General features: G+C 34.4%; 2 protein-coding genes and 1 long non-coding RNA gene across 18 annotated transcripts in view; 1 reads left to right on the top strand and 2 right to left on the bottom strand.

The window, feature by feature from the left end:
- LOC110837642 (uncharacterized) overlaps nt 1-1,312 on the bottom strand; it is a 3,412-nt gene extending 2,100 nt beyond the window's left edge. Inside the window, exons 1-2 of one of the 4 annotated variants that reach the window (XR_015533581.1) lie at nt 644-1,220; nt 420-540 (exon numbers count right to left, since the gene is read on the bottom strand). This is a non-coding gene — a long non-coding RNA (uncharacterized LOC110837642). The other 3 variants (XR_015533583.1, XR_015533582.1, XR_015533580.1) reach the window with 3 other exon arrangements.
- On the top strand, nt 1,305-23,411 carry Dgkepsilon (diacylglycerol kinase epsilon). Of its 12 annotated transcripts, none has more exons than XM_022079989.2 (12): nt 1,305-1,490; nt 1,863-1,955; nt 4,527-4,627; nt 14,150-14,321; nt 15,032-15,162; nt 16,305-16,452; nt 16,681-16,898; nt 17,489-17,634; nt 18,572-18,740; nt 20,013-20,190; nt 20,864-21,000; nt 21,917-23,411. In XM_022079989.2, the coding sequence occupies exons 3-12, from the start codon at nt 4,589-4,591 to the stop codon at nt 22,040-22,042; spliced, it is 1,464 nt and encodes a 487-aa protein (XP_021935681.1). In that variant the 5' UTR covers nt 1,305-1,490; nt 1,863-1,955; nt 4,527-4,588; the 3' UTR covers nt 22,043-23,411. The 12 variants fall into 12 exon arrangements, with proteins under 12 accessions (XP_021935681.1, XP_021935682.1, XP_021935674.1 ...); XM_022079978.2 differs by lacking the exons at nt 1,305-1,490; nt 1,863-1,955; nt 4,527-4,627 and adding exons at nt 10,914-11,031; nt 12,263-12,335; nt 12,449-12,675; XM_022079979.2 differs by lacking the exons at nt 1,305-1,490; nt 1,863-1,955; nt 4,527-4,627 and adding exons at nt 10,977-11,091; nt 12,263-12,335; nt 12,449-12,675.
- lic (dual specificity mitogen-activated protein kinase kinase lic) lies at nt 3,244-10,955 on the bottom strand. 2 transcript variants are annotated; one of them, XM_022079991.2, is made up of 8 exons: nt 10,864-10,955; nt 10,271-10,547; nt 10,113-10,173; nt 9,238-9,403; nt 7,669-7,905; nt 6,816-6,995; nt 5,828-6,045; nt 3,244-5,557 (listed from the first exon to the last, which is right to left on the bottom strand). In XM_022079991.2, exons 2-8 carry the CDS (start codon nt 10,275-10,277, stop codon nt 5,416-5,418), a joined length of 1,011 nt encoding a protein of 336 aa, XP_021935683.1. In that variant the 5' UTR covers nt 10,278-10,547; nt 10,864-10,955; the 3' UTR covers nt 3,244-5,415. The 2 variants fall into 2 exon arrangements, with proteins under 2 accessions (XP_021935683.1, XP_087198726.1); XM_087342600.1 differs by lacking the exon at nt 10,864-10,955 and adding an exon at nt 10,734-10,861.

Genomic DNA, 23,411 nt, shown 5'->3' with positions numbered 1-23,411 from the left:
ATTATTTTGTAACCAGGACTTTTGAAAGTCAGTATGTTAACAGCTTAATAATTGTACATAACACATTTGATTGCTAAACAGAGCATGGTGGTAGGATGAATGTAACTCAGCTGATTGTGAAAAACTGAGGCCAATATGTTCTAGTGTGGTAAGATGGAAAGAAACAGCAGAAATCTAATGTTAACACTTTGTGCCCTAATTTAAATGACTCTCTGATAAATAGATATGATAAGAAACAACAAAAGAGTTAACAGAAAATTTAATATATGACCATTCCTCACCAAAATTCAGGATAAAATAATAGCTAATTTTTGCTTGAAGATCTGGCAAGGTTAAAACTTTTAGGAATCTCAGTAATAAATTACAACTGCATTTACTAAGAAATTAAGAGAAGAATAAGTTTGGAGAAAGCTTGGTACCATTCAGTTTAGAGTCCTTTGTCTTCTTGTCTAAATGTAATTAAAGTTGGTGCTGGTGTTTTAAATATGTGATGCATGTGGGAGAGTGAAAGTGTAACTTAATACATTCTTAAACTCAGCACTGAAAAGAAGTGAGTGGTTAATTTAATGCCTCATTCGCTTTGCCCTGAGGGAATACTTGATTTTGAAGGACTCTGCTCCACGAGTTACTTAGTAGGTTATACCTGGTTTGTTATAAGTATTCTCATAGACAACTTAATTATGCAATCTATCTATTGTGTCCTATAAGCCATTATTGCTGCACTCTCATGGTTGTATTTCCACTTCCGGTTCTTACAGCGACCATGAAAAATATGATGTCCAAAATGAAATTGTGGCAAGTTGTATACCTCTTCGTACGTCATGATAACTGAACACAAGAGGGACATTTTTCGTGTTCATTATTGTTAGAAGTTATGTGTAGTTTGGTTCTGCAGTCTATTGGTTGTTTCATGAACGAAGTTGAATATGTCAGATATTTTCGTACTGTCATGGTTGCAATTCCGGTTCCATATTATAGGGAGTAAGGATGTCCTAAATGATTTTGAGTTATGTATACCCCTTCACACTTCATAATAACTGGATATAAGATTGCTATTTTTCGTATTCTTTGCCATAGGAGTCTTGTATATTTTGGTTCTGCATTGTACTTGGTTGTTTCATGAACTACACTGAAAATGGCTGATATTTTCGTTCTATCATGGTTGCTATTGTGTTACGTAGGGCGACTATGAAAAGTTTGATGTTCAAAATAACTTTACGACAAGGATATACCTCTTAATGCTTCATGATATCCGGATACAAGATCGCCATTTTTCCCCCCCATTCAATACTAAGTTGGCTTGGATTTGCCATCTACTCACTGTTTATGAGCTAATAAAACGTCATGTCTGTACTTGCTGTGTCTCCAATTCCGGTTCCTGAAGGGGATTATGAAAATGATGATGTTCAAAGCAGCATTACAGTACCAGTTACCTCCTGTCATGTGATTATAGCCGGGTGCAGGATCTCGATTTTCTATGTTCGTTTGTGGTAAGTTGAAAGAGGTATTTTTTAAATAATAACTAAAAAGTCATTTATTTATTGTGGTGCTTTACAACAGTCAAATGACCAATTACTGGCATGCACTAAAATAAAGAACACAATGATAGATCTGGTCTCCTTGCAAATTGTTTGATAATTATCTCACTGAACTACAACATTTCAAACAGATTTGTAGATTTAATTAAATCTATGAGATTTGAGATTTTCACTGTTGTGGGCAACAACTGAATTTGCGTCCAGGTCTGCCATGGTGGCTAAATTTAATTTTATAAACAATAAATTAAATTGTGTACAATTAACTTCAAGTATGTAACTACAGAAAAGGCCACAGTCAAAGGCTAGCCCATTTTGTTTTTCCAGTGTCAGCATGCTGTCTTGACACATTCCTAACAAATGTAGTCATAGGTAGCAGCACAGCATAAGTACAAGTGAGTGCAAGCCACCTGCCTGAAGGTAAATGTGAAGTACGCTCCTCTAGGAAATGAAAAATTATGTATTGTTGAAGTCTTGGGCATAAATTTGCAGTCTCTCCACTTAAGGCAGAAGCATCAGCCTCTTTAAGCAAGTTATGTAAATTTTGTGAGTTATTACTGTTCACTGCTTTCTTAAAAGTGCAAAACTATAATTCAGAAACTTGAGAGTGGCCTCTTTATCATGATTTATTCTCATATCATCCAATGTCAAACTGTGTGCCCGACTGCCATTGTACCTTTAGGACTTCCCACTGACAAGGTGAACAACCCTGGAGGATTCAGAGTAATATTTGATGTAAGCTCAGCTCAGCTCAGCTCTCTTACTTTAAAACACACACAGTGCATCCAGAAATATAGTTCAAAATTTATATTGTTTACATTAACTATGGCCCAACTGGACACGTCTCAAAAATTGTGCAATGTGTTACTTTGGTTCTGAACCTTCTATTAAAATGTCCTGGCTCCACCTTTGTTATACAGTAAATTTAAAAGTTTACCTTTTACTGGCAAACATTTTTCTTAACTGAATCTAACAGCATCTTTGCCATTATTGTCTTGGTTTCCATTTACACAATTTACAAGAAAGAAGATGTTCACAGTGATTGCCTATAAGTGATTTTATTAATTTTTTGCAAAAAAACTCTATGAAAGAAACAACTTCTTTGTGAAGATAAAGGATGGAGCCCAACCTAGCCTCTTATCCCATGGATACAGGGGTTCTTTCCTCAGGGTATGAAGCTGACCACTCACCTACATATTTAGTGCTGAGGTTAAGAATGTGTGGAGCTATGCTTTAATTCCATGCTTAGTCAAGCACTACAGACAACTTTACATTTATTGAAAAAGACACTGTTCTATCCTTTAGGTAAAGCTGCCACTGGTAGTGGCACTTTGTAGTCTTGTGGATGGTTATTGCTTTACCCTGAAAAAGAAACACACCTCCAAAACATTGGCAACAACTTATGGTAGAGCGATGCTTGTTCAACAAACAAATGTCAGTACTGTAACGTTATCATATCATCTACCATACTTGCATGATTTGCTGAAAATAATAATCTCTTAGAAAGGATGTAATTTTAAAACAGTTATAGAAATTCAGAGCAATGTAATGACAGTACTAAAAGAATTTCATTAAATTGTTTCGAGCTGTGTTTCCAGGTATGGCAGAGACACTGGAATGAATGCTTAAAGTCAGAATTCAAGAAGTTTGTAGGTGACTACGCTGCTAAGGATGACAGGAAGAAAATATAAGAAACTTACATTCAGGCTTCAAATATTAACTTATCAGTAATTTTAATAGTCCATTCACACAATAATAATTACATAATTAATCTTATTAAAAATAATGACACACACTAACAAAGTACTAATATAATAACATGGTGCTTGTACAGTTATTGCAGTTTATTTTTTAGTTAACTTTTTCCACATGTTTGTTTTTCAATATCTTCTAAATGCAAGTTACTGTAACACCTTTTGCTCTTCACTGTTTCATTTTAATAGCAAAAATGTTAGTTTGGAAAATCATATTATGGCCCTGCAAAAGGCAGTGTAAGGTTTTCTGGGCATCCCAAAACATCCTAGCAAACAAAAATATCTCTCAAAACTCAATAACAATAATGGGGGGTGGGGGGCACATCAACCAATACAGATCAATTCAAAGTATTGTTTCAGTACAATCATGTGTATTAATCAAATTCACCCAATTATTTAGTTACAGCATCTGATTGAAAAATAAGAACTATACTATTGAATGCTGTACATCATACCCACACATCTAATGCTATTAGGCCATTACTATGTTTTCATGCCCATCTAGGAGCCTCAGCCTACACAAAATTTCTGTAGTCATGTGGTCACTTCTCCTGTTGTTTAAACATGATAGGATTCCTGTTCTATATTAGAAACATTCAGAGATGACATCATTTAAAAAGCTGTGTCCAAAGGGAGGAGGAAAGGTGGGGGCTGAGAGATCTGGAAATTTCAGTGGTTGAAAACCACGGCCAAATTGTGTCACTTTTCAATATAGAAACAATCACTGATTTGTACGGCAGCAAAAACATATCAGGCATAAGGCTGGTGAATCTCACAGCATGTGAACTGGTTTATTGCAATGAATTTATGCACATTTTGGTCTGTAATGAAATGGTCTCTAAATTGTTGTACCTTAAATATTGTTCTATTGTCATGAGGGAAAACAGTACAATAATTTGCTGCTAGTGCAATCTGTAACATACAGTAAACATTTGCTGTGTAACAAAGAAAGGGTACAAGTCGATGTTTCTGTTAGAAAAAATGAATCCTGTTCATGAAAGGTTTTATAAACAATATGACAGTTTACTTATTGAAGTTCACTTACTGAACCATGCTACTTCAAGATCCTTTCCCCATTATGAATATTTTTTCAGTATCTTAACACATGTTATAAAAAATATGTAGTATGTCTGACAAAAAATACAGCTTACATAAGCAAGTTTACAGGGGCAGGAAAATTACTGTTTAGTAAAATAATTACCATGATTAACTTTATCTTAATGTTTTCTGAATCTAGGTACTCCACAAATGGTGAAAGAAACTTTTCAATGCATTTGCAGAGACTGAGATAACTACAGAATGTACCAACATAATGGTCCAGAGAAAAATAAGAGGGAGGTGAGTACATTTTTAAATTTCTTTTGAAGAAACTAAGTAGGATTGTTTTTGAAATGTTTACTTACAACAGATCATATCATTTTAATGACATATCAACTTCTTGATATACTGAGCAAAGAATACATTAGCAGACTGGAATAATACAAAGCAGGAGGAAACTGAAAAAGTCTGCCCCAGCACAGCTTAGTGGAAACTGAACCTGAATATGTTAGCTAAAAGGCCTGTGTTCTAAACATCAGAAACAGTATAGCTTTCTGTATCCCAATCTCAACATGGGCATGCATTAATCCACTCACACTATCTATCAATCAAAAGTTCTAAGCAGCATATTAAATACATGTAAAATGGTAACATTCACTGTGGGGATATCATGCTATTAGCATAATTAAAAATATGCTCTGCTCTCCATGTTCTCTTTAGACAATTTGTTAGCAAAGCGATGTGGACCACACGACACACTCCTGTCTGGATAAGAGACCCCTCATGTGAAATATGACAAGAACATAACAAAAGTTAGTTAATAATTTCTACATGTAAAAGTTTTAATTTTTATGAACAAAATTGTCACAGCATTGTTCTTCAGGAAACCTATCATGACTGGAATGTTTATTTTTTCTATTTTAAACAAAGACTTAATACTCTTCCATAAACAGTGATCCAGTTCATAAGTTGACAAAAGCTGATAGCTGGTAAAAGGCAAACTTTCTGGGCATATCTCTGAATGTTTGTACAGTTTAATGATGATGAGCAGAACTGTTACTTTTGTGATGCAAGAATTATAAACTAAACTATATCACCCCTTCATCAGACAGATCAAGGACTTCACTTACAAACTGTGATACATTGGTAGTTCGCTCTTGATGTATCTGGATAAATTGGTGTAAGAGCAGTTGATTGTAGTTGGGACGAGCTGTATAACCTTTCTGCAGACTGCAACACACATATATATATAAAAAATTAGCACATGACAGTTATATCAACTCCTGTGGCAAATAAAAATAAAACTTACTGTAATCATCATATCTCTCAATTTTTTGAAAGAGGAAAATTAATTACAAAAATTGTTTTAATTAGTTCATTTCGGAGAATTACTAAAACTTTTTAATTTCCAAACTCTAACAGTTACAGATTTTGTCAAACTCTGATAGTTACTATTTTACTTTTGACTGAGTACAATTTTCTGACCTACTTACTACTTACCACTGACTGATGAAGTCTTCAAATTCTGGTGAAAACTCACCAGCTGGAAGTCTAGGTGGATCATCTTTAACAACCTGTTTTAGTTGCTCAAATGGTGTCCCCCATATGTTGTAAGGAAACCTCAATGTTGCTAGTTCTAACAACGAGATGCCCAGGCTCCATACATCTGACCTGATGTCATACTGGGAAGGATTACCAGAAGGATCTATTCGCTCAGGCTGTATGAGAAAAGAAATATTGGCATGAAGATGGCTGTCTTCTGGGTTGTTGCACCATTTAGTCTGGTAGAAATTTACTGATGTTTCAGAGGTCCTAGGTGCCTCCAACATCAGGGCAATGAGTCACTCATCACCCTAATGATGGAGGCAGCAAAGACCTCTGAAATGTCAGGAAATTTCTGCCAGACTACATGGTGTAACAACCCAGAAGACAGCCATCTTCAGACTCACCACCATGAAAACCTCAAATCCTACAAATATTGTTATCGCTTCATCAGTCTGCTTAATTTAGTCATGCTTATAAGACTATATAATCCTTCTGTCCAATACTAGATACCAGTATATTAAAATAATTTAACTTATTTCTAAAGACATGGTTCTTAACTTAACAAAAAATCTAATGTGAACATTAACAAATTAACCTACTTAAATAGTTTTCTCTCCGATTTTTCTTTTAGTTTGACAATGATATTGCCAGAAATCTGAAATTGTAAATTTTGTTAACCCTCAATTACTTAGGCACTGCAATGTTGGTACAGAGTGCAAGAAACACAAAATGTCACGACACTGCAGAAATCTGTAATGTAAATAAAAATAGCAACACATAAGTGAAAAACTGTTATTACATTATTGTTTACTGCTCTTTAGAAAAGTGAAGAGTCAAGGCATTGTTAGCCGAGACATTAAAATATTTACCATTAGTGCATAAAGGACAAAAGCATAAAAATATGATAACATTATCAATGATACCTGTACTATGCTATACTTACAGCCATGTAAGGCTTGCAACCAGCATCTATTGTCTTCGCTACTGAGTCAACTAAATACCCAGATATACCAAAATCACAAATTTTCACCTCCCCCATTCTGTTAATGAGTATGTTGGAAGGTTTAACATCACGGTGGATCACTCGCAGTTCTGAATACAAGTAGTGCAGTGCACTCACAACCTGAAAAGTGAAAGAAAAACTGTTGCTACATACAAGCTCTAGCAATTATTGAAGGATGTCCATGAAGACCACATACCTGAAAGTAAATTACAGTAATTATTTCTTTGCTACTAACAGAGCTTTACTTATGTACCATCATAATTCTTACTATTTGACTGTGATTTAAAACAGATATCTTGAGGGTGTAAACTGGAGCAAGGCAGCTCAATAATTCCTGAAGTAATTAATAAATATAGTTGGTGCTACAAAATTATTTAAGGACAGTGTATAATAAAATGAGAATTTATATGATGCTTATGAAAATGGATTATTACTTTAAAAAGATTATAGAATTGACTTAATATTCTGAAATTTGAAACCAATGTTTACCTTAAATGTTAATTTAACCACAATGAATGGCTTTGGACTAAGCAGGAAGAATACTTCCTTATAAACATAGTTGAAATAAGGTGAATGACATAACTTCTCTTCAGGAAAATCCAAACCATTGATCCAGATATCTCCCACAGGGCCCAAAAACATCCCTTCACTCTTCTGATATTCTTACACAAGTGTCTTGGTAAGTCCTTAATCTGGCAAATATTAGTGTCCTCATCTAGTTTATATTTTTGAACATTAACAGCAAAACTACTGACACATCCAAGTGTAATACAAACAACAGAGTGAAACTTACAGCAAAGGCAATTTTTCCAAGAATATCCTCTGGTATCTGGCGTCCATGATGGCACACCTTTGTATAGAACTTGTCAAGGCTTGTGTCCATAACCTCCATACATATCCAGACATCTCCTTCACGGAACAATGCCCCATAAAATTGTACTGTATAGGGGCAGTCAGATGACCGCATGGAAATGTCCAAATCCATCAACAGGCGTTTTTGCTCTTGGGTATTTACAGTTGCTGCTATCCTCTATAATATAAACACTTAACTATTCAGAAACTCTCATTTACATACAAACAAAATGGTGACACTGCTTTAACTTTAAGGTTAAGCAGCAACTCTCACTAGTCTATATGGTTCAAAAGTATTATTTTGGGTTTTAATTTATAAAGAAGTCCCAATATTAGACTTATTCAAAACCTGCAGGTAAGGCATAACATTTCTGAAGTATGAACTTGAGGTTTCATATAAAGTGATAGCCAAATCTACTCAATAAAACCAAAATTTAATCTCCACAACAAATTTTAGTAATGGCTACCTATATAACTAGAGCAGGTTTTTTTTATATATAATCAGGAAAACGGTGACAATAAGCACAATTTACTAATTAAAAATTCAATATATTTACTTCACCTGTCACATATACAGTTTTTCTCATTATAGTGCTACATAGAAACTATTGAAATAAAATACAGTCTGATACAACTAGTTAATGTTCCTTGATGAACAGATTTCAAAATGTGATTGTGGTGAAACATTTGGGATATTTCCTGCAAAAATTGATTTATTTTAATTTCATTAATGGTTTAAAATCTTAAAACTTTTTATGTTTTTATCTTTTAATGGTGTAACTAATTGACATTGCAACTTAGAGGATCTTATGAATATTTATTTGAAGATTTCTGTCTTCTGGGTTGTTGCGATGTGTAGTCTGGTCGATGTTAACCGTCATCATCGCCCTGATGATGGAGGAAGTATGACCTCTGAAACGTTGGTTAACCTCAACCATACTACACAGCGCAACAACCCAGAAGACAGAAATCTTCATACTCACTGCTATGAAAACCTCAAATCTTATAGAATATTTATTTCATTGACCTGATGATGGAAATATAACTTCTGAAGCATGTTGTCTTAAGTGAAAAGAAACCATCAAGTAACATTAAGTAGCTGCATCTGACTGTTTTATTTGAATAGTTTTTTTAAAAAAACATGATAACATTACTACCATATGTTGCTACATGTTTTGCCTATAGTAATGTGATGTATGTTAGATGAATTAACAATAATGTTTATGTTTTTTATTGGTGACAATATTATGGAAAAGATAGTCAATATTATATAATGTTTCTACAGATGCAAAGGTATTACACAATATATGAAAGACATGTAATATTCTGTCCATTAGAATAAATTTCTGATTACATTTGATACTGGGTCCTTGTCAGAAGGCTTGCACATGATTTAGGAAAAATATAGGGTACTTTTATTTATAAATTCCTCACATGCAGTTTATTTTAAGTTGCACAAATGTAAATAAGGCACTTAAAACTAATGAATTGAAAATGTTTATAAAGTTACTTTAACAGCCATAATAGTGCCGCTAGGAATGTGTCGCATCTTTTCAACTATGCCATAGGCTCCCCGCCCAAGGTCACATATTTTCTCCAGGTCATCCGCCTCAACCTCAAAAGTCCTCTCTCCAATTGTAATTGTTGTACGTTTGTCCAAATTTCGTGGTGGTGTGCTGTAAAATAATTGATACCTAATAAAAAGCTTAGCTAAATACTGTTATACCATTTCAGAATTAAGTTGGAAATTCCTATATTATTCATAACTTCATTACAGTAAAGCTATTGTTTGTGGGATTTTAACCATTTTCCTACGTGATGAAGACAAATTTCAGGATACCTTCTTTGACCCACCAATATCAACTGAACCTATATCCAAACATAGAACTGTAACTCACTTCTTTGAATCCAAATTCTTTCTAACACATTTTTTAAAATAGTATGATCACAATTCTGAGAATGGCAGGAAACTGCTTTTACCTACAGAGCTGGCCATTATTGATGTCTTATCAAAGACATGCAAGACAGATGTTTATTCAACCCACTAAATTCTCATTTAAATGGCCCATTGCTTCGCCTGGGCATCCATTTAAATGGCAGGATCACGACAGAACATGGCCCATCATGGTATAGCTGTATGGATATTATGGCTACCCGTAAGTAAATCTTAATATTAAACCCCAGTGGATAAAATTAGGGCAATTGTTTTAATCGCAATAAACATCAAAACCAGAAGCTAACATATCTTGAAAATTTAATGTTTAGTCCATTTAAATAATGCAGACAATTTGAATTTCCTCCTTCCATTGAAGCCACACAATTTTCCATTATAATCAAATTAATTTTGTAGTATTTAAGTATGAAAAGTGTGTGAAAATAACTCACACTGGTGGAACATCTTCAGGTACTTTCAGCTTTAACCCTCCCTTCTTCCTCGGTGTCCGACCTTTTAAAATATACATCCAACATAAAACAGTGCACACAGAAAGTCAAAACAAACAAAGCTCAAAAATCAATACATCAAAAGTGTTTCCTTTTCTTACCTGCCATTATACAGCCTCTCCTGGATGAACTACCTGAATACAGCAATTACTTCAAGAGATGTTCCTAAAATTCAGCTGATATTTACCTATGCTGTCAAGATAGCACTGATGGACAATGTTATGTCCAATCATAAAGATAAAGTGGTTTTCCATGTCATGGCGAATATAAACGTTTCACTGATACCTCGACGAAGAATATGAACCACCACAGCGAAAGTGAATGTTTTGGTTCCCCGAAGGCTCAGGTCTGTCGTCCAAATTACCAAAACATACTAACCTGAAAAATGTTTACAATACTTTTAAATATGTTTAAGAAAACTTGGTATTATTTGAACTTTACACTAAGGAGGCAACAGCATGAGAGGTGACTACAGACAATTCACAGAGTTTCATTACACACAAAATTAGTTTATTTAGTCCGCGGTGCTTAAACTCATAAAGATAAATAGTAGCATCAAGGTACCCAATGGCACAACTATATCCAAGCAAAATCATTGTTGATTTCGAATAAAAAATGTGAGATTCAAATCCATCAATAAAATGCGCATATGAAACGATCTTCTGTCGATTTCTAATCCTTGCCAAGTACTTACAAATACTGCAAAAAAATATCCACAAATACTTCTCCTTTACGATATTCGTATGGCAGATGTTCAGAAGCTTTAAGCAGGATCGCCAATATAAAGTTACGCGTTGTTTTTGATTTACCTGTTGAGTTGGCAGCAAAATAAAGATTGCAATAGAAATCGCGTTTTATTCATGTAAAGGAAGCTAAGTTTTGTGAAGAATGTTTAAATACATTTGAGGTTTTCACTCTATGTGTAATGACTTTTAGATAATTAACATGTCAGTACTTTGAGGATGGATGTTGTCTAGGATATTACACCGCATAGTCCGGTAGAAGTTTACCGACGTTTGAGAGGTACTTGCTACCCACTTCGACAGGATCGTCTTGATGATGGAGGCTGCAAACACTTCAGAAACGTCGTTAAACTTCTACCAGATAACAAGTTGCAACATCTCAGATGACATTTATCTTCATACTCGCCGCCGTACGAAACAGAAATTTTAATACCTCATTGACACCTGTGTAGAATACAGTCTTCAGTCCAAGTAAATTTTTATTCAATTGACAGTCTTCAGAAGCTGATTGTAACTCTACTATTAAATCAATTTCCAGCCTTTTAGGAATCTGAAGATTCATTACCATGAATACAAGAACAATGAATTGCCTCCTGTTGTAAACTAATGCACATTCTCACCCTATTTATTTCAAAATCATTTTAATAGTACCCTCCCATTGATGCCTATATCTCCAAAGTGATTTTTTCCCCCTTCAGGATTACCATCTAAATTTTGACGTAAATACGTCTATACGGAAGGGTAATTTGGCAAAAAAGTGAAAGGAAAACGTGTAAGATCCATATCAACAATGTGTAAATATGGACTGACGACAATGGTCAGCTTGCGTGCATTGTTATGTTACCTAAGAAACGTCATCTGTTTACTCGGCATTGTTGTGTTACATTACTGCTGTCAACAATCCGCTTTCGTTATTGCAGAAAGAGCTGAGCTGTGAATCGGTTGTAGTAGAAGTATGTCGTAGACTAGATAATTTTGTGCTGGTAAAAGCATTTTAGAACATCACAAGTACTTATCTTATATAAGAATTATTACATTACATTACAGAGACGTATTTACGTCAGATTCTCTGGAACCGTAGTTCCACTGTCAACTTTTTGCATGCATTTTTCCTCTCAGACAACTCATATGAAATCAAATTGTCTTGAGAGCAAGAAGATTTCTCATACCTACCATACATGCTATGGGCCCTGCTGCTCTGTACCCTTTGATTTTTACACCCTGAAAATATATGGCGAAGACTACAAATTATAAAGCACTTCTTCAAGAAGTTTTATTCACAGTTTTGTAACTTCTTAGTTCTGAATGTTCTTGTCAACATGTTCTCAAACAGCTGTGTTCTTCCATTAGGTTGATAGATCATTGAAAAATTGCCTGATTTTAAAACATCACTTACAAATTTAAGTATGAAAATGTACTGAGAGTGAGTACACTTTATATTGCTGTTGTGCCAAATGATATCTCTCATATTATGTTGGTAGTGTTTTTACGTTAATGTGTGAAGAGTGCTGTTAAAAAGTTTTATTTTGATTTCAGGACCCTGCTCAAACAATATTTTTGGGGCCTGTTTTAGAAGAAAAATGTGGCCACTGCTTTTCTTTTGGGATGCTGGCTTGATGAATGTGTTTCTTCCCACACTAACAGTTATATTAATTTTTATTTTTACAATCAATATTATCAAACACTTGACTTCAGATCTTCACATTCCAATCAGGGATACATCTAAGCAACACAACTGGCATCATGCGAAACTTCTGTCAAAGGTGTTTAAATCATTTTGCAAATCTTAAGTTGGAAGAATTATGGATGGGAGGCATGAACAGCTTAGTTTCATATTATCCCAGTCACTTCCGTAATTAACTTTTCTGATTTTGAGGCCAAAAAAATTCATATTATTTCAATTCAACTTTGTGATCTTTGAATGTGGAGTTCCACCTAATGTGAAGCCTGTATGTCAGCTGAATGTGAATATGTATGAATTTATACTTCTCAAGTATTATTGCCAGGCACCTTAACAGAAATATCTTCCACTTCACCTTTGTGACTATAAGAGTCACATTAATATTACATAATCATGAAGATGTCATGAATGATAATGGTAATACTGATTGCAATGACCTTAATGTTAATGATAGTTGTGATGATTTTGACAACAAGTACCACAATAATACTAACAAAACAAAAATAAAACAAATTATGCTAACAACAACTTTAATGTAACAAGCCATACTGCACAATATGTGTCACATCTGTGATCACTACTTTTGAAAATCTGCCAAATGAAGGTATAATACTCATGGGTAATGTTTAAGCACTACAAGTAAAGACAAAGAACTATGAAATAAATTTTCCAAAGGTGGTGTCTGTCACTTAATTACTGAACACTTGTTCCATCTAGCAAGAATATCATATTATTTATAGGAATGAAGGAAATTGGGGTAGCTGCTAAGAGTTAACTAGGAATAATATATTTAGAGCAGAATTTTCAACTGGAGTTAATTGAGGAAAATGAGATAGCATTTAAGGTGGAAGAGCTATAGGAAGTAGATGATGCCTTTTTTTAAGCTGAGGGAAGATAGTAGAATGATGTGTTAAGCTTATTACTGAGGAATCATAAAAGACATCTGTGGCTAGCATACATCTACCAGAAAAGCTGTAATGTATTGACAATTTATAATAATCAGTTTTAGAGTGGGAAAATCTGCTTGTTACTGCTGTCCACTACCCCACATGACTCTTGATGTTATGGCATGTGATGTGTTTTGAAATAGGTGTTGGCAACAATGCCATTATTTTTGTTTATTGATTAACTTTGCTTATTGCATTTTTAATTTATTTGTATTGCTGTTGTGAATTTTATGCTTATATTTACTGATATAAGACTTCTTACATTTAACCACTAGGTAAAATTCAAGGAGTTGAGTTTCCTTTAACTACCAAAATTGTATGAACAGAATAAGCTAATTGATTTAACATGTTTGTAGTTTTATAACAACTTCAAAATATTATCTTACATTGCAGATATAAAAGCAATTTTTTTAGGCAGTGCAACTCTGAAGCATACTTAATGTGTTATTGTCAACCCAACTGTCAAGAGGAGCATCTGTTTCTTCTGCCTGAGTTTGAACTCACAAAGAAACTCATGTAGTATGAATCTATTAAGAATATTTTTTCACATTGAAGTAGCGCCTAATCTTACATATCAATGAAAAATATTATGTTTTGTGTCTGTGTCAGCCATGTTACTGCAATGTCTGTGAAGCACTGATGGTGACTGGAGAAGGGGCATACTGTGACTGCTGTGGAGTTTGCGCAGATAGAGGATGCATTAAACCAGCTGATCAGAAGATCAAGTGTAAGGTTATTTCATCAAGTGACAAAGACCCTATGAAACATCATTGGGTGAAAGGTATTTTTTTATCTTATATCTCTTCACTGCATGCTCATATGTGTAGCAATGGCATTGTGTGAGCTAGTCTTCTAAAATTGCTTAATCAAATAAGTGGTAAAAGATGATGAAACCTTTATAGAATTATAGTAAATTTTTTCCATGTGTTAGTAAAACAAACAGAATTGGACATACACATTTAACATTTTTGTGTGTTTCTCTGTCATTTGCTCAATATGACATAATTTTGAGTACTGCACGATATATCCATTTGACTATTTGAGTAAAGCAGAAGGGCATCAGCAAACGGATGAGTTTACATGTTGTTATGAAATTCAGAGCACTGTTTACATAATTTATATGAAAATTGTAGTGAGGCCTCTTCGATTCCTTTTTGAATATAGTCTTTCTGCAGCTAGATGTGGTATAGCATGATATAATTGGGATGTGACATAAATTGTAATCATTGTATACATGAAATAATTTAAGGTTGAAGTCAGTCTGCTTGAAATATTTTTGCCTTAGAATTTAGAATCCATCTCACATTTGATTACAGTTATACAATACTGACAAAATATAATACTTCTTCATTTTACAACATGTTGTCACAGTTTAAATTGAATATGTTATAACATAAAATTATTGTATAGAGTATTTTCAGTTTCTGAAATCCATGTATATTTTAAATCTGCCTTTATGGAACATGTTCTTGTTCCTGTATGTATTCACAGGTAACCTTCCACTAGGTGCATGTTGCTACATATGTGTAGAGGATTGTGGATCAGAATATGGACTAGTGGATTGGATGTGCTGTTGGTGCCAACGAACTGTTCATTCACAATGCCATATTCACATTGATGAGGTATTTTTTTCTACTAGTCCATTTTTTAATTTTTTAATTAAAATTAAGGCTAGTAGACTACATGGAAAAATGAAAGTATGTAAGGGTGCTGAGTATAATATTTGGTCCAAGAGATGAAGTTATAGGAAACTGGAGAAAATTGCATAATGAGTAGCTTTGTAATGTGTACTCTTCATATAATATTATTAGGGAGATTGATTCAAGGATGATTAAATGGACAGGGCATGTAGGAAACATGGGAAAGGCTAGAAATTCATACAAAATTTTAGTCAAATAACTTGAAGGGATGAAACCACTTTGAAGAACTAGGCATAGGTGAAAGGATAATATTAAATGTTTTTTAAAAAATAGGATGTTTGGATGTGAATTGGATTCAGCTGGCCAGAATAGGGTTCACTTTTAGGCTCTTGATTATAATAATGAACCTTCATGTTTCGTAAAAGATGGGAAATTTGACTATGTGATAATTGTTTTTATCTTCTTAAGAATGATTCTGCTGCATGGAGTTTGTTAGTTAGTCAGCAGAGTATGTAATGAAAACTGAGTAGATACTTAAGAGACATAGTGTCTGCAGTAAACATGATTGAAATTATCAAAAGAACACCAAATGAACAGTATGCTTCATTAGACCTGTTTGTTTTTCTCTTCTTGTTTAGAAATGGTTGCATTACTTATAGACGCTAACAGAAGTTCCTTAGCTGAATTCATCACATAGCAATTGTTGAAAGCTGGGTGTGGCATAATATACCAGTTATTTGTTACATGAAACTATAACATTTTAAACTTTCTCCCATCAGCTTGCCAAAATATGAGTTTAAATGAGTATCACTCATAGAAATAACCTGTACAAGGATGGCTTAAGGCACAATTGAAAACATTTTATTTTGATGGACTCCAAACGAATTGAAAAGCAGTGTGATTGTATGGAGAAACAAAATATGTTTTAAATTCTATGTAATTGGTCAATGTTTGTAATAAAACTGCCTTAAACTTTTTAATTACTTTTGAACATGCAGTTTCATAAAATTTGTGAATAACAGTTTAATTTCTTCTCTTATACTGATTTTCTATGAACATGGAAAGAAAATAACCTGCTTTATATATTTGAAGTAACAGTTTGTAGTTTGGCTTTTTTGATTAAGGTTTGTGACTTTGGACCATATCGTAACCAGATGATTCCACCCAGCTGTGTTATATTAACTAAGAAACGCAATAGTATACGCAAGAAACTCCAACTCCGTGCAGTTAAGTCTCCTGGCTGGAAGAACTGGACACCAATTATTGTACTAGGTATGTTCTGTGCATACAACATCATTATTGTCTCATCCATTTGGATCTTCAGAGTAATTTCCTATCAAGAAACTCTTATAATTCTGAAAATGTGTATTGTTTCAAAATATACACAATTTAAAGTGACAGTAAAGCTATTCCTGTGCTTGAACACCACTGCTATGCTTACATGAATAAAGGCCACACTTTTTTTCAAAATCTTTATCCTCTAAATTGCTGTGTTTATAGCAAACCGCAAGTCTGGTAACAATGATGGGGACATAATCCTGTCACTTTTTCGACGCCTTCTGAATCCTGCACAAGTAGTGGACTTGGCAGACCATTCACCTGAGGCTGCATTAGAGTGGTGTTCTCTTCTGGGAGAGGTTCGAACCACAGTACTTGTAGCTGGAGGAGATGGAACTGTTGGCTGGGTTCTGAATGCTGTGAATAAATTGCAGTTAAAGGTAGGAACTAATGTAACATGCTTATTATACTGTAAGTAGTTTACCATTTAATGAAGTTTTACATAAGAAGCACTGTTACTCCTATGAAAGCAAGATGTGTAGAAGAGTTAAAGTCATGGGGTTCTGTGATTCTGCCACTTCTGTTTTGAGGAGGGAGATTCAGTCATTGATATTGTATATGTAAAATGCTGTAACACCTGTACCAAACAGGCTATACTATGCTTATCTAAAAATTCCCATATAAATGTCAGGAGACATTCCAATAGTGTATATTATATTGTTTGTACAAAGAAAAAATAAGAAATCATAGTCCTCTGAATTTTGTTGTTCGAAAATTTTACTGTCCTTGTGCATGCAGATGTATATATCAGGTACTCAAGAGAGAATGCTTCTCATAGTAAGGGCCTACATACTAAAAATAAACACCAGATATTTCTTGCCCATAATGAGATTATGCAGAAGATCAAAAGAGAATTGATTTTTATGGAACTATAGCTTACTTGCATTAATGTTTTTAAGTTACTATAGTTTACACACTGTTTAATTCCTTAACTTCTCTATACATATAGACTGACTTCTATGTATTCTAGCCAGGTCCAGCAGTGGCCATTCTACCAATAGGAACAGGGAATGATCTGTCCCGTGTTCTGGGCTGGGGCAAGGAATATCATCCTGATTTTGACCCAGTCTCGGTACTTGAACAAGTACAGAATGCCCAACTTGTGCATCTAGACAGGTAAAATTGTTTATTTTATGTTTGTATTCAAGCAGTAGGTTTCCTCCTCCTGAGAGAGAGAAAAAGAGAGAGATATTTCTGTTATTTATCTGCTGATGTACTCATTTGTAATGTTTTGACTCATAAAATATGGCAGTTAGCTCAGTGTGACCTAGTTCACATCCCAACTGCATTTAGGAGTTTTATGCAAGAAGAATGAAATTTGCTATATTCAGCTAATATACATGTATACAGCATTTTTCATGTTTATATATGACATTATTCTGCTATTATATATATATAATGATGCATAAAATACAGTGACCACATTCACACATATCACTTAAGAAACACAAAGAAACATGTAACAATCTACAAACATAAATTTACTGTTTTTTGTTCTTTTTTCCTGTTGTCATTCATCTGCACACGTAGCATTGTGGATTGTTTATAGTTTCTAAGAGGGAGAATTTTCTTGAAAATGTGACATCTTGTTATACAGAGCATATTTAATATAGCTATGTACAACACTCACATCTCATGTCTGTAACGAGATGATGTATTAGATAAATAGATTATTATATGAAATTTTAGGTTCTTACTGAAGTATGGCCTGAAGATGGTAGAGGTATGTTCCTTATGTAATGCTACATACTCTGAGATACTGACAGCATCTTTAAAATAGATAAATAAATAAACAACATAGCTTTCTTTCCTGGATAGCGGTGAATTTCTCTGCTGCTCAAAAGATTAATATAAATTAAAACTCCACAGTGTTCAATGTATCAACTACAAATTAAATAAATTTCCCCATTTTTAGTTGTGGGGATATTACACAGACAGGTTATGTCCTGTTTCCATCTTTTATATTGTATTTCATTTCATTTACTTTATCATCATGTTCTAATTTAAAATATTCCCTAATGTTGGAATAAAAATGTACATTTTCATGATACAGATGGAACATTGAAGTGCGTCCATACCGCCATCTGGGTATATATCTGCCAGTACGGAATATGTTCATGTACAACTATCTGAGTGTAGGGGTGGATGCCCAAGTTACTTTAGATTTCCACCGTGCTCGTGAGTCTCCCTTTTACATTATCAGCAGTCGTTTGATCAATAAGGTAAGAAAGTTCTCTGCATGTTTATTAGCCAAGTATGTTGCCCTTGAGCCTTGTTCATATAATTAGTGGCTTGCAATTTAATTTTGGCTGTTGATTATGTTCAAAGAAATTCAAAATTTGTATTGAAAATGATTGACAGTGCTGTGGCAATTATTTTCAGTTGCACATTTTGTGCATCACATGTGTTAAAATCATTTACAATTAAATTTCAGATGAATATTATAACGTGAATGTTACATGAATCCAAAAATCCTGCAGGTTGAGTCATATTTACCCATTCCTCTCCTTATTCTGAAATTCTGTTCTTTTGTGGCCAAAGAACATGTCTGGAAATGTGTAGTCTGTTATATTTTCTGAAACTTAGCTCCTGCATTTCCTTTGTAGTTATTTACATTTTTTGGAATTAGGTGAGCAGTGTGTATGAGGTTACAGTGCTTTCTCCATCCCATTCCTTTCTGTTAAATTCTAAATATGCAACTGATTTCTCAAGAAGAGTTTATATTTCATATGTTTAAAATATAATGAGGAGGGGAATTCTGTTCTATATCAAGATAGCTGATTGCCTTTGAAGACTTAATTGTATAAATTTTAGAACAGTTTGGATTACATGTTATGAAACAAAGTAACTTGCATAGAAAACATGAGAAGCTGATAATGATAATTTTGGACTTGCACTCCACTGTCATTTCAGTGCAGGCATACAATCCCTTGGCAACCATGGGGGCTATGTTCCTGAAATATACTTCTGTTGGCAAGATCAATGGTCATTTCAACCATTGTGGTCTCTAACTATATGGCAAGGGTGAAGGTCAGGTGATTGGAAGATGGTGAACATAAGGATGATGGCCAGCAAAGGGTATCTACAGTTTTTGTGGTGCAGCCCTGATATATCTCATTGTCACAGTTTTTATTTTTTCAGTTTAGGGAAAGAGAATGTATATACAAACAATTTCACTGGATCCAGCCAGTCTCAAACCCAGGACCATTTATGTTTAAGGCTAATGTCTAGCCCTAGACACCAGGTCTGTCTGCTACAGCAATGATGGTCGACTTTTATTTTGGAGGCAGTTATACCAGATTTATTCATGTGCAGTGGGCTAATAAACCCGTAGATAGTCATGTTCTTTGGTTACATGATACATCAGTGAGTTCCCTGTGCATTTGTGTAATAGCGGTGTGTCCGTGATATCCATTCTTCCAGCTAGGAAATGTTGCAGTAATTTATTTTTGTGCATGTAGTATCTAAATAATTCAAACTGGTTGTGTTACCAGATGTTATATTTAACATATGGGACACAACAAGTGATGGAGCGAGAATTCCGAGACTTGGACCAGCGCTTAGAACTTTATCTTGATGGTGTGCGTGCAGAACTTCCTTCCATTGAATCAATTGTGGTACTTAACATCCCATCATGGGGTGCAGGTGTTGATCTCTGGAACATGGGTGCAGGTATGCTAAACCTCTGTAACATTCATGTTAGTTGGAAACATGATTTTCCTTCCAATATATGCTGACAATAAGTTAATATGATATTAAATTTGTTCCTCTTCCTACCATTCACTTATAATCTTTTGTTATCCCATTTCCTTACTAAAAATGTAAGAATTAAAATGTAAATTGTGTCTAGAACTTTATATATATTCTTCTTCTTCCTATCTGAATTTTGCTACAGGTTTTATTTAAGCACATTTTTATTAGACTCACTAGCTTCTTTGGTATACCAAATGCAATGAGAATATTGAATAGTACTTCTCTCTTAACCGAGTCATAGGTTTTTTTGAAATATCTACATAATTGATGTACAGTCCCACTGTACTCCCATTATTCTCAAATGCATACAAAATTTTATTTTGAAAATCTAAGGGGTGATACTTAAAGTGTGGAGAATTTGTAGGACATGTGAAAGAGTGTAAGCTTCTAAAGGACTCTACTGTGTTTAGACTAAGCCTCTAAAAGATTGCCTTTAATCCTGACTTTTAATACATGGAGGAATTACAGATTATGCATGATATTTGTGTTTATAGTCCCTTTGCTGGGCTGTGATATGTTTGCATTACTTGTTTAATGTTAAGATTATTTTTGTGTGCAAGCTTATATAAAATAAGTTTTTGTACACTATCAGACATTGAGAGTGTTCCCACACAGAGCTACAGTGACAACAAATTGGAGGTGGTTGCTTTGTATTCCTCATTCCACATTGCACAGCTTCAGGTTGGACTCTCGCAGCCACACAGAGTGGGACAGGCCTCCTCTGTTCAGGTGGGTGTCTCTCCTGCATTCACAATTGTTATAAACAGCCAAAAGTTACATAAAATGTTTTCTGCTAATTACAAGAAGTTAAAATTCAGTATGCTGTAGATTAGTTTCTTATTTAGACTGTAAGTTGATAAATGGTTCTTAAATTGCAGTAGCATATGCATATATAGAAACACATGTGCGTGCAAACACCCCCCCCCCCACACACACACACACACAAATCCGTACTTTCTGTACTATAAAACTACTACATTATTTTTTTCTTGTGTTATGACACCTTTTATCTTAAGACACTGAAATACTTATTTTCCCCACTGCCATTGCTCTTATGCCTTTACATATCAAGTACAACTCTTCTAGACTTTGTATTTGGTAGGTACCCAGCTTATGTCTAAGTCGTGTTACTGACAGGTTTTTCTGGTTTTTCCCAGTCTCTTCAAGCATGTGCCCAGACCATATTTTGAATTAAGCCATGACATACCCTTTCTAAATCCTCACCTATTCACTGTTCATAACTATGTTTCCATCTCTGTCAGTACTATGTAACTTCTGGAATATAAGCACGATTATTATATAACCCAAAAATCTTTCAAGAATTGTAGATAGTAGCCCTGCATAAACTTAATGACTTGGGAAAAGCCACATTCTTTCCAGAGCTAACCAAAATAATGATCCCCACCCAGCCTCCTCTACAATGGGTACCGGGGGTCCTTTCCCGGGGGTAAAGCCGGCCGGGGGCGTGATGCTGACCACTCACCCCCATCTAGTGCCGAGGTCAAGGAAGAGAGGAGCTATACCTCCACTCACCCCAAGCGCCTACATGGCGTATAGTGGGACAAACTTTACTTTACTTACCAACTGAATGATGCAGAACCCAAAATAAGGCAAAAGGAAACACTGTGATTTTTGTACCCTACAGATCAAATTAAAGGCTATGACGCCAGTTCAAGTAGATGGAGAACCATGGGAACAGCACCCTGCAGATCTGAATATAACATTTCATAACCAAGCAACATTACTCAGATACACAGAAGAGGCAGAATGAACAGTTGCTGTAAGATTTGAGGTTTTCACAGCGGTGAGTATGAAGATTTCTGTCTTCTGGGTTGTTGCGCTGTGTAGTCTGGTCAATGTTAACCCTCGCCCTGATGACGGAGGCAGTATGACCTCTGAAACGTTGGTTAACGTTGACCAGACTACACAGCGCAACAACCCAGAAGACAGAAATCTTTAACAGTTGCTGTGTTAACCACATTCCACATTACGCTAAGTGTGGTGATGTATGTACTCTTGTAACACTTTCATCATATGTGTTGATATTGTATACTGGATGTTATTTTACTACTAGCTTTACATATCATGGAACGTTGTTAATGTTGTTAATGTTTTGTGGCTGTAAGTTTTGTAATGTTGGATAGATATATTTTTTTAGCCTTGATGTTTTTATCATCATTTTAAATGTTACATGTTATAACTCATAGTTTAAAGTAAGTGTACTAGAATGGGGTATGAATTTAAAAGTATTATTCTGATGTGAATTTATTCCATTCACTGCTTTCCAGGAATATAGTACCAAACAATAGCACATAATACGATATTTATAGTAATGGCTGAGGGCTGAACAATTCACTGAACTGAAAATGAGTGGTGGACAAAAACCATAGTGTAAAATTCAGTAGGTGTACCAGTATTCAGATTTTAATGTCACATACAGAATTTTGTATGTGAGTAATAAACAGGAATTTGTAGCTTTCAGCTGTGTTGTCCTAATTACTACCTAGAAATTGGAATTCCCATATTTCATGTGAAGCAACTGTACCAGGACTTTGGTTAGGTAGATTGTATTTCTCAGTACAAGGTACTGAAATAACAAAACAGACAGCAGCAGCTGATATTTCCCTTAATGTTAATTATAATATTACTCAATGGAAGAAATTGAAAATAAAGATCTATTGTATCTAAGGTCATTTTCTCAAGTTCTATGTAGTTGCATATTCTGTTCTGCTCATGGCATACTATTATGTAGTATGCTTACTTATCACAGGCTCATTATTTCTTTAGAAAGTAAGATACCAATATATACATGAAAACAGTATGAAGTTTCTTTTTAAAATTTTTCATACAAAAATCAGCCTTTAAAATACTGAAATCAACATACTGTTCTTAATAAGTCAGAACAGTAAAAATAATATATCTTTCAGTAAGTTTTTTTTTATCAAAGGTTGTATTACCAAATATTGTGGTATGCAGGAATGATGTAAACAGTGTGTAAAGATTTTGGATTAAAAGTTGCTTTAGGTATGATTATGAAAATAAATCAGAATGGAGGGGCCATGGAAAAGATAAAATATAGTAGCTACTTGAAATCTGTACTTAGCTTTTGGTTTCATAATAATAACTAATGAATCACTGGA

Source organism: Zootermopsis nevadensis, unplaced genomic scaffold, assembly GCF_977971745.1.
Source record: "Zootermopsis nevadensis isolate Lab colony 2312 unplaced genomic scaffold, Znev_1.0 Znev_ptg000003l, whole genome shotgun sequence".
Taxonomy (NCBI): Eukaryota; Metazoa; Arthropoda; class Insecta; order Blattodea; family Termopsidae; genus Zootermopsis; species Zootermopsis nevadensis.
This window is presented reverse-complemented; position numbering and strand designations above follow the sequence as displayed.